This window comes from Homarus americanus, unplaced genomic scaffold (genome assembly GCF_018991925.1).
Source record: "Homarus americanus isolate GMGI-L3 unplaced genomic scaffold, GMGI_Hamer_2.0 scaffold49667, whole genome shotgun sequence".
Taxonomy (NCBI): Eukaryota; Metazoa; Arthropoda; class Malacostraca; order Decapoda; family Nephropidae; genus Homarus; species Homarus americanus.
This window is the reverse complement of record NW_024738608.1, coordinates 8,443,311-8,458,111: the sequence shown is the minus strand read 5'-3', so window position 1 is coordinate 8,458,111 and position 14,801 is coordinate 8,443,311. Positions and strand designations below refer to the sequence as shown.

The 14,801-nt window shown below is 37.9% G+C and overlaps 1 protein-coding gene across 2 annotated transcripts in view; it reads left to right on the top strand.

Moving 5' to 3' along the window:
• LOC121874246 (EF-hand calcium-binding domain-containing protein 4B-like) overlaps positions 1-14,801 on the top strand; it is a 20,619-nt gene extending 5,818 nt beyond the window's left edge. For both annotated transcript variants that reach the window (XM_042378332.1, XM_042378331.1), the window contains exons 7-19: positions 378-506; positions 739-861; positions 1,890-2,005; positions 2,943-3,173; positions 4,319-4,376; positions 4,917-5,064; positions 5,698-5,908; positions 7,112-7,634; positions 8,305-8,624; positions 10,317-10,472; positions 10,794-10,878; positions 11,182-11,283; positions 13,374-14,801. In XM_042378332.1, the coding sequence (XP_042234266.1) occupies positions 378-506; positions 739-861; positions 1,890-2,005; positions 2,943-3,173; positions 4,319-4,376; positions 4,917-5,064; positions 5,698-5,908; positions 7,112-7,634; positions 8,305-8,624; positions 10,317-10,472; positions 10,794-10,878; positions 11,182-11,283; positions 13,374-13,541 (2,370 nt within the window). In that variant the 3' untranslated portion in view covers positions 13,542-14,801. The remainder of the gene's footprint in view (positions 1-377; positions 507-738; positions 862-1,889; positions 2,006-2,942; positions 3,174-4,318; positions 4,377-4,916; positions 5,065-5,697; positions 5,909-7,111; positions 7,635-8,304; positions 8,625-10,316; positions 10,473-10,793; positions 10,879-11,181; positions 11,284-13,373) is intronic.

The window sequence follows — 14,801 nt, the reverse complement described above, 5'->3', positions numbered from 1 at the left end:
TGCGGGCATGTTAGCTGAAAAAATTACATGATATACTGAAGCAGGTACAGTAATTCATCCAAAAGAAAGCAGCTCAGAGAACCTGGCATAACAAGGTTGAAGAGCATCTAGAAGCATTTATCAACAGGGATGAACTAGGGGCTATGTATATACCTATGATTAAGCTCTCCATAACAATGCTTGTGATAATAAAAAGTCAATTGGTTAGGGGTAGTTATTAAAGAGAGAGAGTCACATATGATACTGCATGCGTGACTTGATATTATAGTGCAAACTAAAAAATAGTCACTAGAAAAATAATTATACAAGAGAATGTGACCTACTACAGCCCCAGGTGGCGTGGAGGTACAGTACTGTAACATCATCTATGTTTGCAGGTAGCAGAGCGTGAGAGAGCACTGCAGGCCCTGGAGGAGGAGCAGCAAGTGTTACGGCAGCAGTTGGAGCAGATGGCAGCGACAGAGGCGGTGGCCAGGCAAGACAACTCTTACCTCTCGCAACACGTGGTTAGTTCTCCCTCTCTCACATATTATCCTGTTGTCGAATATTTAATTGTCTAAAAATATGCCGAGTTCTGATAGTTTGGTTGCACTTCCAGGTTGTGTGATTGTAGTATGACGATACAGTATTGATAAAGGGAAATTAGCATGTGATATATATTGTGTGGTCATAATGCTTCCTTATTGTGTGTGAGTGTGTCTTAGAATATTTTAAAGTGTGTCACTATTATACAACAAGGACCGACTGGAGGAGGAGCTAGCTACTAAGGATGCGGTGGTGCAGGAGTTGACTGTTGCTCTGGAGGCACTCAAGAAGAACACCAAGAATGAGAAAATACGACGGGTGCAACAGGCCTTCAAGGTGAGACTTCTAGTTTTGGGGTGTGCTCAGTCAAAGAGTGCAAGAGAGCCGAACTGAGGAACATGGACTTTGTATATCGTGAGCATGCGGGTGGGGGGGGGGGGGGGGGGGGGCTGGCAACTTCCTCCCCCAGTCCTTTAAAGGGCAAGTGGGAATAAAACCATCCCTAGTTAGCTGGGCGCTGGCCTCAGTAGTTCTTATACAAACCAGGCTGTTCTTTATGTTTAGTTCCCGTAGTGTCCCAGAGGGCACTGAGCACTGTGTTATCACATGACTTTCATGTATTAATCTTCAATCAAAAATAACTCTTTAGCCCATGAACTGTCAAATTCCTGTATTCCCAAACTACAGTGCTATAAAGTGTTTCATCCAGTGATCAGAAGCATCATAATGAATAAAATAAAGTCCAAACAAACCACCAAAATTCTATCTTACATCTATGACTATAATGCAATCATGTTCAGTTATATTAATTAACTAATATAGTTCTTTCAACTGCTAGAACTATTGAGGATGTTCTTTCCCAATTACAATAACAAAACAAAACAAAGAAACAGCCTCGAGAATTTTGTGATTTTTCCATTTTGAATTTAGATTTTACTCAGAATATTACCAGAGGTACTTCTGAACAAACTTATTCAAGTTTTATATTTAAAAAGTTATAATTATTTTAATTTTAATTTGAATTCCATAAGCACCGGGTTACTTAATCAATTTCAAGACATTTAAAGTTACAACGCTCCAGGTTAAGTTTACGTCTACAATGTTTTGAAGATAATACATTGGGCCAAGTTGACTCCACCATCTGATATCTAGTACATTTCTTCCAACATAACTCTTTACCAGCTAGATGCCAGTGATCAGTATGGCACAAATTCTGGTGGATATCAAAGGGTGGAAGAAATGTGGTTCACTGATTGCTCACTAGTTTATCGAAACAAAAGAGTTCTTGCTAATTGATGCCCTTTCAAGTGTTGAAAGTTCCAAGTGTTTTTTGTTTTGTTTTTTTAACACTCGTATATTTAAAGGTAAGTGAGGGGATTGCAATGGAGAGAGAGAGTCTGGTGACCCAGCTTGACATTTTGCGGACCATTAACACTCAGCTGAGGGATGAACAAGACCAGGCCAGCCAGCCCCCCAGCAGGTTAGTCTCCTTGTTTACCTTTCCACCATCATATCCTTGAGGTAGACCAGTGTAGCTTCTCTAGGAATCATGTGATATTGTAATTTTTGTCATGTAATAATATTTTAAGTTATTAGCGAGATGCAGTCTTGTGGGGTTGTGGATCAATGTTCATAACTCGCCTTTGATGTGATTCTAAACTTTTGCAAAGGGTCTATCACACTTGGCAAGATTTTACATTCCTCGGGAGAATGTGGCAATACTGCTGTTCTTGATCAAATGTTCTGCCTGAAAACTGGTATCTGAGGAAAACGTAATGTAAGGGAGTTTTCGGGCAAGGTTTGACTACATATCAGGTCCAATTGAGGTTTTATAATATTTGTAATTAACAAGCATTGATTTTATTAAAACAAACTAAGAATATTTTTAGACATTCAAATGAAAATTACAGATAACATTTCATATGACTTTTGTTTATATCTACTGAGCGTGGCCAGTGTGGATTCTCAAACCTCACGAATTACTTGGTCAAGGGACTCTGAAACTTCTTTCTTTGTTGATAAGTGAAGGAAGACAGTGTGTTGCGGGATTTAAGACATCCATTGTATCCCAAGAAAAGAGACGGTGATACGCAAACGGTGCTACAACTGAGCGTGTGATTGGAAAAGTCGGTTTTATGACCGAGAACGGAGTAATGAGAACCGAGAACTGTGGATTTTTGCCCAGTGATACCACCTTAAGAAAGCTACTCATGTTTAGTCCACTACACTAGGAAACAACAGTGGAAAAAATGACTTCAGGTGTCTTGTCCCTTCTCTACTCTCAAACAGTTAAGGGGACTTATAGCTTGACTTGGGCCCAACCCTCGTCAACGCACTTGGGAAGATCAGTGTCATTATTTGTTTTTTTTAAATACATGTGTATTATGTATGAAGTATGAATTTTCTTGTTGAGCCAGATGTAAGGAGAGTGAAGGTGGAGGAGCACCAGTGCCAGTCAGCCCAGCCACCAGCCCACACTCAAGAAGTGACTCTGACTCGCTAGTTGCCACCACGCCCACCACGGCCCCTTTGATGGACCACACTCACACCACCACCGTTACACTACCACCACGCCCACCATACATCCTCCCAGTGCAGGACACTTACACATCACTTAATGCATCTCATTGCCTCATCCACAATATCCGGTAAGAAGTTGATATTAATTTTCTTTGTAAGAGCCATAAAACGGTTTTCCAGTTTAGTGTATAACAGGGTGATCAGTGCACATTATTTTCTAAACACTCTTGTTCTCTTACTCGGCAAAATATCAAAATGGTGTTTTGAAAGGGTGTCTTAGTATAGTTTAATTGTATTTTTTTTTAACTTTTACAATATTGACAGATTGTATGAATTTCTGTACCTTGACGTTATAATGTTATTACTGCGCTTCAACAACTACCAAGGTCTTTAAGCGCGTAACAAAGTTAGTAATTACAATAGTTCATTAAATATTGAAAACTAAGAGATAGAACATCTGTTCCTGTAAATCAGATAGTAGGCAGCTATCAAACAGGGAGGTACTACCGCCTGGGAAGATATTGAAAGCATAATGTGTTGTCTAATGGTAGACCCTGCTGCCATATGGCATCATAAAAATTGTGACCAAGTCCCAGGTTGCTGATCTGACTTTCTGCCTCATTTACACACAATTACAGAGTCTCAATTGTTTCTCTTACTTTAACACAACATCCATATACCGTTTCCCACTCTTGATCTTTTTTAATTTATTTATTTATTATTATTATTATTATTATTATTATTATTATTATTATTATTATTATTATTATTATTAATTATATTTTCGCCCCCCTGACCCCGATGTGGGTCCGTAAAAAAAGACCCAGCGAACAACAGAGCATCCTTCCCCCCACCCTTTCCATTGTATACACAAACGTTTTTTTTCCTGTCTCCTTCTTTCCTCTATTTGCCTTCTCGCTACACAGTTGTTTCTATTATAATTCTTAATTTTTGGTGAACTTGTGTAATAAGTTATAACGTCAACGCCAGCTCTCATTTCTTTGTGTCCTTACCTGCCTTAAGTCGTCCCTGGTATGCTGATTCTCTCACAAGTCAGCAGTACCCTTAGCTTCAAAGATAATACATGAACAATAGATAAATGATGGTAACCATATCACACAGGTAATTTATATGCCATTAAGACTTTTACATTAAAGATTGAATGGACAGTTGTCTTTCTTGTTTAGACTGTAATAACTGGTATTTTTTCTATTATATTTGTAAAATCTTGTCCAGCATACAGTCGACTCTTATGATAACATTATTTTGGCAGGCGGACCACAGGTAGTGTTCGAGCCGCGGACTGTGAACATGATGAGGAATACTTTGTGGTTAGTACAGTGCCTGTGTGTCAGTGCCTGTGTGTCAGTGCCTGTGTGTCAGTGCCTGTGTGTCAGTGCCTGTGTGTCAGTGCCTGTGTGTCAGTGCCTGTGTGTGTTAGTACCTTTGTGTTAATATTTCCGACTCCGTCATACAATGATATAATAACTGGTGAAGTGGAGGAAAGGATGAATTATCATTATAATTATTATTATTATTAGCATAAAGTGTAAGCAGATCCAACTGAGAATAAACTGTTAATATTCTCTTTCTTTTTATCACATCTTTCTCTATATTATCAAAGGCAGGATTCCTGTGGTGATAAGGCAGATGGGAAATACTGTAAAGAAGATTAGTATTAGTTAGGTGGTGAAGGTAAGTAATGGTAGGGCCTGAGAAGGAAAGAGTGAATTTGTATGGTGGTGAGAAAGACAAGGAAGTGTTATGGATTGATATATGTAAGAGGGGCCATTCTTCTAGTTGGTCAGTTATGACATATTGAATTAAAAGATACTTTATTAATGTACTGCATATTTATTTGATGTGATTAGACTGTGGATGACGAGGTCAGCCAGGAACCAGTGTTACCTCCGCTAATTGCCCCCATGGAAACAAGTCTCCTGCAGGAACTTCTGCAACACCCACCCCTCTGTGTTTCCTGTGGGGGAACACTTCCTGATAACATGGGGGATACTTCAGGTATACCACCCGTGTATATAAACTGTACCATACACACTAACAAGCAGTGTTACTATACATACACACTTGTGAGAAGCACGCTTCTTTTTTCTGGTCTGATATAGACATTAGAAAAAAAATAAGCAGTTTTGCATGCTGATAAAAAGACAGCCATGACTCTTGCTGTGATACATACGAAATGAATAAATCCCTTGGAGTGAGGGTGTTATGAGTCTAGTAAATAGATCTCATGGAGTGTACAGTACCGACAAAAGTCCATTTTATGTAAATTTTATCTAGCAAGAGTCATGTCCGACCGATCATTTTCCCCAATTGGTCCTGTAAGTTAAATCAAATGATCCATCATCCCGATCCTCGCTTCACCTCATATCTTAAAGCTTAACTGTTAACCATTTTAGAGCAAGAGAATAAAGTTTGTGTTAATTTTTTTCTTTTTAGATTTAGATTTTTTTAATAAAGATGAACAAGAGATTCTCTAAATTGCCTTCAGTCATCCCATTCTCTCTATAATATTCCCTCTAATATATGGCGTAAAGAATGAGTCCTCACCATAATTTTTATTGATATCTATTATGAGTATCAGAACTATATTAAATTACAATTTCTGTCTTGAACAACTATCTTTGATTTCAGATATGGCAAAGGCTTCATCACCAAGGCTAAGGCAAGAGTCCATGACGCAGACATCACCCATTGAGTCACTTGAAGACTTACCTGCTAAAGTATTAATGTCTGCTGAGGCATCGCCTACAAAGGAACAGTCTACACCACCTGAGGAAGATGTTGAAAGCTCGATAGTAGGATCCACTAACAGTGTTCTCACTAGATACTGTCAGTGCAGCAGGTAATTCTGTACTTTGCTATTTCCTGATGCCCTCCGTCAGACTGCTTCAGATATATACCCACTAATCGTTGTCTTAAAGTTCGAATATCACCCTTTAGTGGGTCTTTTAACCATCTTGGATTGATTAGGTTGGTCAAAGAACATAATGTGGTTGATACAGGCATCGTCCCTGTTCCATATAGTGTTAACCAATATAGAAAGGAAATATTTGAGGCTGTCTCACATTTTAATCCTTGGAAAGCACCCTAGAGGGTATAGGGTAATAAGTCCCGTATAGTTAATATTACCTTTAATGATGCTATGGTAATGTTTGTTTGTTTCTCTTTTGAGTCGTCGTCCACTTAGAGAGGGAAATTTGTCAGTGTGAGACAAGCAAGGAAAATAGTTTTTGTCACTCCTGTAAAGGGTTGCCGCCTCAGAGTTTTAAAATCCGGAAATTTTATCTTCGAAGCTAATTATTTTTTCCTATACTTGAGTTACTATCGGTGTTACTTAATAAAAGAAAAAAGCTAGGTAATAATGAATAAGTATAGTTATTTACCAGAAAATAACAAATAGATACATGCGTAAAAAAATAGCAATTATTTTATACTAAAAGAAATTTGTCAGGGAAGTGAGGATTGAACCTAGGCCTAAGTTAGTTTACCAGTTTTTTTTTTCTTTAACACCTTATAGGAAAAATCGGTTTAGGAATTCTCTAAAATAGTCAGGATTGAAGACCAATGGTACCCAGAGTATGCATAGAAAAAGATCAGGGACTTGCTATCACTCTCACTAGATGGGTCTCAAAGAAGGATAGAGCTAATGGCTACTTGTGCCGGGTGTCTGACATACTTTTTTTATAAGTAGGATTCATGATCTTTGAAAGCATATGAATGAAATTTGTGAAAATTAAGAACACACCAAGAAAAAGTGCATGGGAGAGTCATGTTTTTAAAATTGAAGATAACAACAGATTTCAAGGTAAATGAAAGTTTTCCTTCAAAACTCCTTGTTTCCTGAACACGGTTTGAATTCACTGATATTAATGTGCTTTAAATCGGTGGTTCCCAAACTTTTCCGCTTCACGGGCTAGCTGAGTAAAAAAAATGTGTACCGATAATATTGTAAATATAAGCGACAGTAAAACAAAAATCCGACAGATCGGACCACAGTTCCGGAACCACCGCTTTAGAAAACTTAATGAGTACCTGCATGTTACAGGGTTGGCAGCCAGCCCCCTTCTGCGCCTCGGCACTCATCCACCGTCATCATCTACCATCCTGGTCACTACACCGCCACACAGATCAGTCCTCTACACCACACGCACCACACCTATCACACTCGCCACTCCTATCACACTTATTACACCTTCAAACCCAAAATTGAGGACATCCAAACCAAAGTTACAAGAAATGCATCAACACAAAGTACAGCTATTCTATCTATAGAAATTGAAGGCCAACTTGACACTCCCCAGGCCTCTCATTCTAATAATGGACGAGATGTTGAATTTGTTACCAATTGTTGTACCTCTGAGAACTCAATTCTCGAGGCCGACCAACAAGATGAAGTGAGTCAGAGTACACAGGATGATCTACATAGTGATACAGTCATGGGTCAGTGTGAAGACCTGAAGGAGGAGACTACGCAGGACAATGTAATGGGTAAACTTGTGAACCAGGTTGCAGATGATGGACTCAACGTTGGCCAGAGTGTGTTGCCCTCATCTAACATTACACTAGAGGTAGGAAGTTAATTGAGTTTAAGTTTCATTTTCTGAATGTCTTAAATTTTGTGATTCCCAGTTATATACTGGAATACTTTATTTTATCCTCTTCGCCACTAATGGTCTGTCACGTCTGTTACACACAGTTGGCAAGTAGTGTACTGAACATGTACTGACTCTCTCTTGCTGATCTGACTTTCTGTCTCATTTACGCACAATTGCAGGGTCTCAATTGTTTCTCTTACTATTGACAACACAACATACATGCTGCATATCGTTTTTCACTTGATTTATTTTTCTCGTTTTTGTATTTATTTATGATTATTATAATATATATATATATATATATATATATATATATATATATATATATATATATATATATATATATATATATATATATATATATATATATATATATATATTAATTATTATTTATTATTAATTTATTATTATTATTATTATTATTATTATTATTATTATTATTATTATTATTATTATTATTATATCTTCGCCCCCCCAGGCCCTGATGTGGGTCATTTGACCTGTGCTCGGATGGGCTAATTAATCCCCGTAAAAAAAATACGAATAATGAAATGACACAAATACCTTTAATTTTAAGTACTTTTTATAATCCTTAGCCACAAGAATGATTGTAAAGTTATTTGCATTGTGTTTTGAAAATCAGAGTGGTCTCGTGGCTGATGAGGTCACCAAGGAACAACTAGAGGATAAATTCTCAGACAACCAGGAGACACGACAAATAATTCAACGACGCTACTCCAAGAATACTCCAACAATACTAGTAGCTCCATTATGTCGCCGCTACCCTTATGGAGAAGACAATGATAACAAGACCAGCGAGTTAAGAAACAAAGGAGAGAGGCAAGATGAACAACCATCTGTTAGCGCCATTGAGAGAGATGCCATCTTGTACTGCCCCTCCAGGATGTTCAAGGTGGTCTTCATTGGAGACAGTGGAGTAGGGAAGACCTCCTTCATCCACAGGTAATGTAAGGTGCTCTTGGACATTGCTGGTCAGGATGTGAGTGAAATAATTAAGTATAATTTATCCTATTGCCGTAATTTAACTAATTCCTGATGTTACATATACTAATTCATTAATAATTACAGCATTTACCTCATAATTTATGCATTACTATAAGCATTCCGTAAATTGGCATAAGTGACCCGGTGTGCGTTTTGAAGTGAAAACTGTGTTTTCTAATAGTTAAGACAATTCTAAGACTTTTCTTAAATGAGGTTGCACTCACAGATTACCTAAAAATTATCTGGCCTAACCTCCCAACCGGGGGGCTTCGCTCCCCTGGACCCCCCGGCATACTTGTACACTGTATAACTGTATAAGTCATTTGCGAGGGAAACGTCATAGAAGAAAGTGTCTTAGAATTGTTTGAACTATTGATTGTACATACCACATTCCCGTTACTCCGTACCGGGTGACTTATGCAATAATACCAAACATTCCATACTATAATTGTCATCAAAATAAAAACTTTCTTCACTCTCTGTACTGTATAACCTTATATCTGAGAACTTTCTCTTCTACATGAGAAGTGTTTTTGCTCTGTCACAACTTGTCTCTCTCGCTTCCTCACTTTAGACCTTGATGTGTTGTTTGCTCCTTCTTGTAAAGTAACTTCATCTTTCACCCTGTCAACTCTTAATACTGCCTTTACACTTCAAAGGTTAATTGCACTTGCTCACCATTACCATCTTTACCCAAAAATTGTCCACCACACCATACCTTTATTACCACAATACTCTAATGCATATAGTACTTCCGGCTGTGTTCACATGTCTTCACATCCTACAACACTCAGAAATCACATCATTCTCTTCATTCACAGCTTTGTATAACAAGTGCTAGACTATGTACAGTTTGGAAGTATGTACTGCATAATAAAGAGTTGTTAGGCAGTTAACAGGCCGATCAGTGGCGAAGAGGATAAAGTAGTGACGAGATAGCAATTTCTTCAGAATACCTGTCACTTTAATTCTCTGTATACTGTATAGTATCACAACTCATTAATAATGCTTGGGATGTATGGTAAAAACAGTGGCTCTTAGATTTTTTTATAAATGATTTTAACTGTAATAATACAAATGTGTCGGGAATGTATCATTATGTATCTAATTCTTATATAAAATCGCTGTTGACTGCATGTAAACGTGAATAGAATTTAAGTTGTAGATGAAACATATTGGTTAAGGAGCCTTAAGTCAGGTATTGTATCTTGTAACAATACCTCATATTTTTGTTAAATTTACTCATTTTCTTCACTTGATGATCTGCCACATTATATCACTATTTATTGTCCTGTCTCTGGATTTCGTTTTCTTGTTTATGTCTTTTGTTTCTTCCCTGATGTGCCTTTGTGTTATTTACCTCTTCCTACCTTCCCACTTGTTGGTAAGCAAACTCTCCTTTTCTTTATGTTAATGGTTTTTGGGTGCAAGTAATTTTTTTACAACTAAAGAGGGTTTGCATCATAAATGTATGTAGACACTGTAATAAATATCTTACTATGTAATCAGGTTAATGAAAAACTTTAAAGTCAACCCAAGAAAATAAGATGGAAGTGGAAATTTTTGTCAGTGGTACATAACTTGGAGTATTGCAACTATAGATTTTTTGTTTTAAATATAGTTTTTTCTCCATTCCTTACACTCTCGTAGGGCCACTGCTAAGGAGTTTCGGGAGGACTTTGGCTCTACAGTGGGCGTGGATTACCGGACACTGGAGGTGCAAGTGGGCAGTGTGTTAGCAGTGCTTCAACTCTGGGACACGGCTGGCCAAGAGCGCTTTCGCTCCATCACCAGGCAATATTATAGGTAAATTGTAAGCCAATATATGTCGGGCCTTTATTTTGATGACTTAATAGTTATATATTTGACCGTAGCGAGGCAAGTGCAATGAAAAAAAATTTCGCTATTTATGTGCCAAAAAATCTATATAAAGGCCAACATGTGAAGGAATTGAATGTGCAATATACGTATAACTTGTCTGGTACTCAGAACTGAACCTAGGCCTTCCAATTGTAACGGTAGTCGATTACCATATTTCTATTACCCTTAGATATCAGTTTACATTTTAAATCTAGTTCATGATGGCAGAGACTGTTGTGAGGCGTCAATGAGTGTCTACATCCACAGGAAGGCTGATGGTGTGGTGGTGGTGTATGACCTCACCTGTGAGCAGTCCTTTCTCAATGTGGTGGATTGGATAACTTCAGTCAGGGTAAATAGGACAACAAATTGTACTGTTAGATATGGTTCTGCTGTGTTGTTTCTCATTACAAAAGTGTGAATTAAAGTAAGTTGGTGGTAAAGCGGTAGATAACTTTAGTATAGAGTAAAATAATTTTTAAATTATGTTTTTATTAGAATATAATGATATATTTACCTGGTCATGCCAATAAATTTAAGTCAGTAAATGCACAAGCTTAATGCACGTTTTATACACAGTAGTAAATTACTCTACCTTATGGTACAGTACTGTATAATATATGAGGTGAGACCAGTGATATGTGGCACATCACAGGACACGGCTGGGGAGGAGGTGCTGATAGCCTTGCTGGGGAATAAAGAAGACTTGCAGGATGGTCGCTGCATTGATCAAGATACAGCAGATAAGCTGGCCAAGGTTTGTCAGTGTCACCTTAATGTACATTCCATAGGACAATCTGTTGCATGTTGCCTGTACAGAGGGTAGCGGCCCTAAAGGTGAGCATTTCAGAGGCTGGCACTTCCGCTTGACAGCACAGGAGCTCGAACTAAGGGGTAACACATAATACCACAGCCAACTTAAGTGCCATACCGCATTATGAAGGGTGTTCCTGAAGCTGGTTGTGATAGTTCATCCCGAGGCTATGGCATCTGGTTTGCTAGCGTGCCAGTACCTCAGTTTGTGGCGGTGTGCAGCTGGGAGGGAGAGGGGGACTTTTTTTGTTTTTTTGGTCGTTACTCAACTAACAATTAATTATGATAATACAATCAAAGAACAGAAGTATACTTTTCATACAAATATTACATATACACTGTAGGAATGATTGTCAATGAAAACTGCGTAAGATCAAAGTGAAGGAACCCATGCAGTTGGATTTAGAGTTGGAAGTCTGCATGTTGTTAAGGTGCAGAGATGAGTGGATGAGATTGTAAAGACACTGATCTGTAGAGACTTCGATGTCTGCTGTGTACAAGAAGCCATGGCTGATTACTGGGAGGAATGGTAGGTACAAAATCTACTGGAAAGGTAATGAATCTGGGGCAGGTGGTGGTGGGATGTTGGTTGCTGAAAAGTGGGTGGAGAAAGTGCTCGAGGTGAAAAGTGTAAATACAAGAAATATGGTTTTGAAGCTACCGGAAGGGAAGAATCTGGTGACTTGTATCTGTATACGCCCCACAAGATGGGCTAAGTGAGGAAGAGAAGGACAGGTTCTGGGATAAGCTAATGTATGCAGTATCAGAGTTAGGTGAAAGTGAAATTGTACTACCGGGTGGTGACTTAAGCACGTGAACTATAGGGGGCCTGACACAGTTAAATCGTGTTATGAAAGCTTTAGAAAGGCTGATCGGAAAATTTAAATGTAAGTAGTTTGTTTTATGCCAGGTAGGGGGACTACAGAGGCAGTATTTATGGCCAGGCAACTACAAGAGAAATATATAGGGAAGGAGAGAAAGCTGTACTCTATATCTGAACAATCGGGCAACCGCCTCAATGACGTGTGTCACTTGTCTTCGCATGAGTTTAGGAGTTAAATTTATGGTGATTATAGGAGAATGGTGATACATTGAAAGCTTATTTGTAAACTCGATAAAACTGCAAGTGTTATAGCAGTGGTCCCCATCCTTTAATTCGCGGGCGCCATGGCGCCCGCGAAACCATATTATGGAGCCCGCAAGGGTTTATCAGAAAATAGTGAATTATTTTGGATTCTTATGTAAGACTGAAATTAATGACAATATGTAATAGCTTGATTCAACTGTCGTGGACAGGACGTGTGTATTTACCCCAGACCGGGCACAGAGAGAGAGCCAGCCTTCCCATTGGGGTAAGTGCACACGTCCTGTCCAAGAGTAAATGTGAATAGTAAGTAACTGGTAAAAGTTAGACGTGTGAAACTATAAATAAATGTACAGTATACATGAGATTTTTGTTTCTTGAATGTAGATCCAAAGTTTTGCCGCCCTCCAGTATACAGGGTATTTACAATGGTAAATGTGGCCCAGAACCTGCAGAAGGTTGGGGACCACTGTGTTGGAGAATAATGAAATAAATTAAGTGAAATATTAAGCACACTGGTAGTAAAACCTTCATTATTCTAGAATATTCTAATTTATTTTTCATAACATCTGGGTGTTTTCTTGTTCATCAGAATGTGGGATTTTTTTTAACTGTGAATTTTAGTAAATAAAACTCTCTTCTGCCCTGAATATGTATTGTTAATACAGTACAGTATTGCTTTCTTCTGTACACTTGAGCAGACTTGATACATTGTCCGATGTGTTTAAAATGCTTGAAGATTAATCAATGGACATTCACATCATCAAAACAAAGAGTGTTCAAGTTTAATATGCTATAGTCATTTACATATTGTATGTACAGTATTCTCTTCTTAGGGTAATACTGGAGTAGATCTATTATAAAAAGTACGTGCATTCCCAAGACCTGTGTTCATTGATGCTAATTCCTGCTAATATATTTCAAACTTAATTTTTTTTTCTCGCCCCCAGGCCAACAACTGTTTTATGTTTGAGTGCAGTGCTGCAACAGGGAGTGGGGTACAGGATGCTATGATGCACATTGCTTCTCTGCTAACCAACCGACAGACGCATGATATAGCACCAACCTCATATGTCACACTTCAAGAACCACTTAAAAAAAATAAATGCTGCAAGTAATTGTCTCATATCATAACTTTGCATTAATATATCCCGAAACCAAATCTGTTCTAAGTTTCATGTATTTGTCGATACGAATTAATTGCAGGATGTCTTCTAAATAATTTGCAAGTTATTAATATTATTCTATGGTAAAAAGCGAAAAATTCAAGTTATCTAGTCAAAAATATTTTATTGTAGCATCCATATAATGGAGTATAAAAATTTGTAATATGAAGCAATTTGTAACACCAAGAATAATTTGCATTAGTAACTCTATATTATTTTGGACAAATTTTAAAAATGCATCTTTACAGGCATTCCATTGTGAGGCTGCTCTAATTCTTTTTACTAGTCTAGTGGCTCCTTATCTCTTCTGATTACACATCACATTCTCTTCTGCCATAAAAAAACACAAATTAAAGAACTTAATATGTAACCCACAGTACACCGTATTGGTAACAATGCACAGTAATGCAATGATGTAATGATTAAAGAGGAAACCCGCTTAATACAGAAGATGCATTCTTATTAATTACCAAAGTCAAGTAGTGTTGGTGGTTGAGTAATTACGAATTTTTTTTGATAGTTTGTGTCCCGTATACAGTATAAGTTGATGATATTTTTCACTTCAACATTTTATACATACAGTGAAACCTCCATATCGAACTTATCCCTGCCGTTACAACACTCTCTGATAGAGGAGATTGTTACATTTTATTTCATTCATCTTATCCCTAGCTTCATGTCTTTCCTTAGGCAGCATCTGTATCTCATGGCAGAGGTAAAACAAGGTCTGCTCACTCAAAGAAAACGGAACCTCTCAGAGCTCGTGACGTCACTTGTACCCACAAATTCAACAACCACAATCATGCCGAGCACTTGCTCAGTTTTGGGATGTTTATCGCAAATTAGAAACAGGGATCATATAACTTCCCATCGCTTACCAAAGGATAAAGAACTGCGAAGATGGATTCACTTGTGTCAGAAGAAAGACTTTATAAGTAGCGAAAATGCTCGAATGTGCAGCTTGCATTTTGAGGCCAGTGCTTTTGAGGAGAACTTGAAATGTAAGCTGCTTGGAGTACTAGTACCAAGGACATATTTTGTAAAGATTAAGAATGGAGCAATACCAACACTACAACTGCCATGTTCAAAAGGTAAGCTTATTATTTCAGGTACAATGTAAAAATCTGAGTTTATGACAAGGTATGTTTTTTTGTTTTGTTTTTATCCTCTTCACCGCTGATCGGCTCTTAGCCGCTTGGGCGATCGGTCACG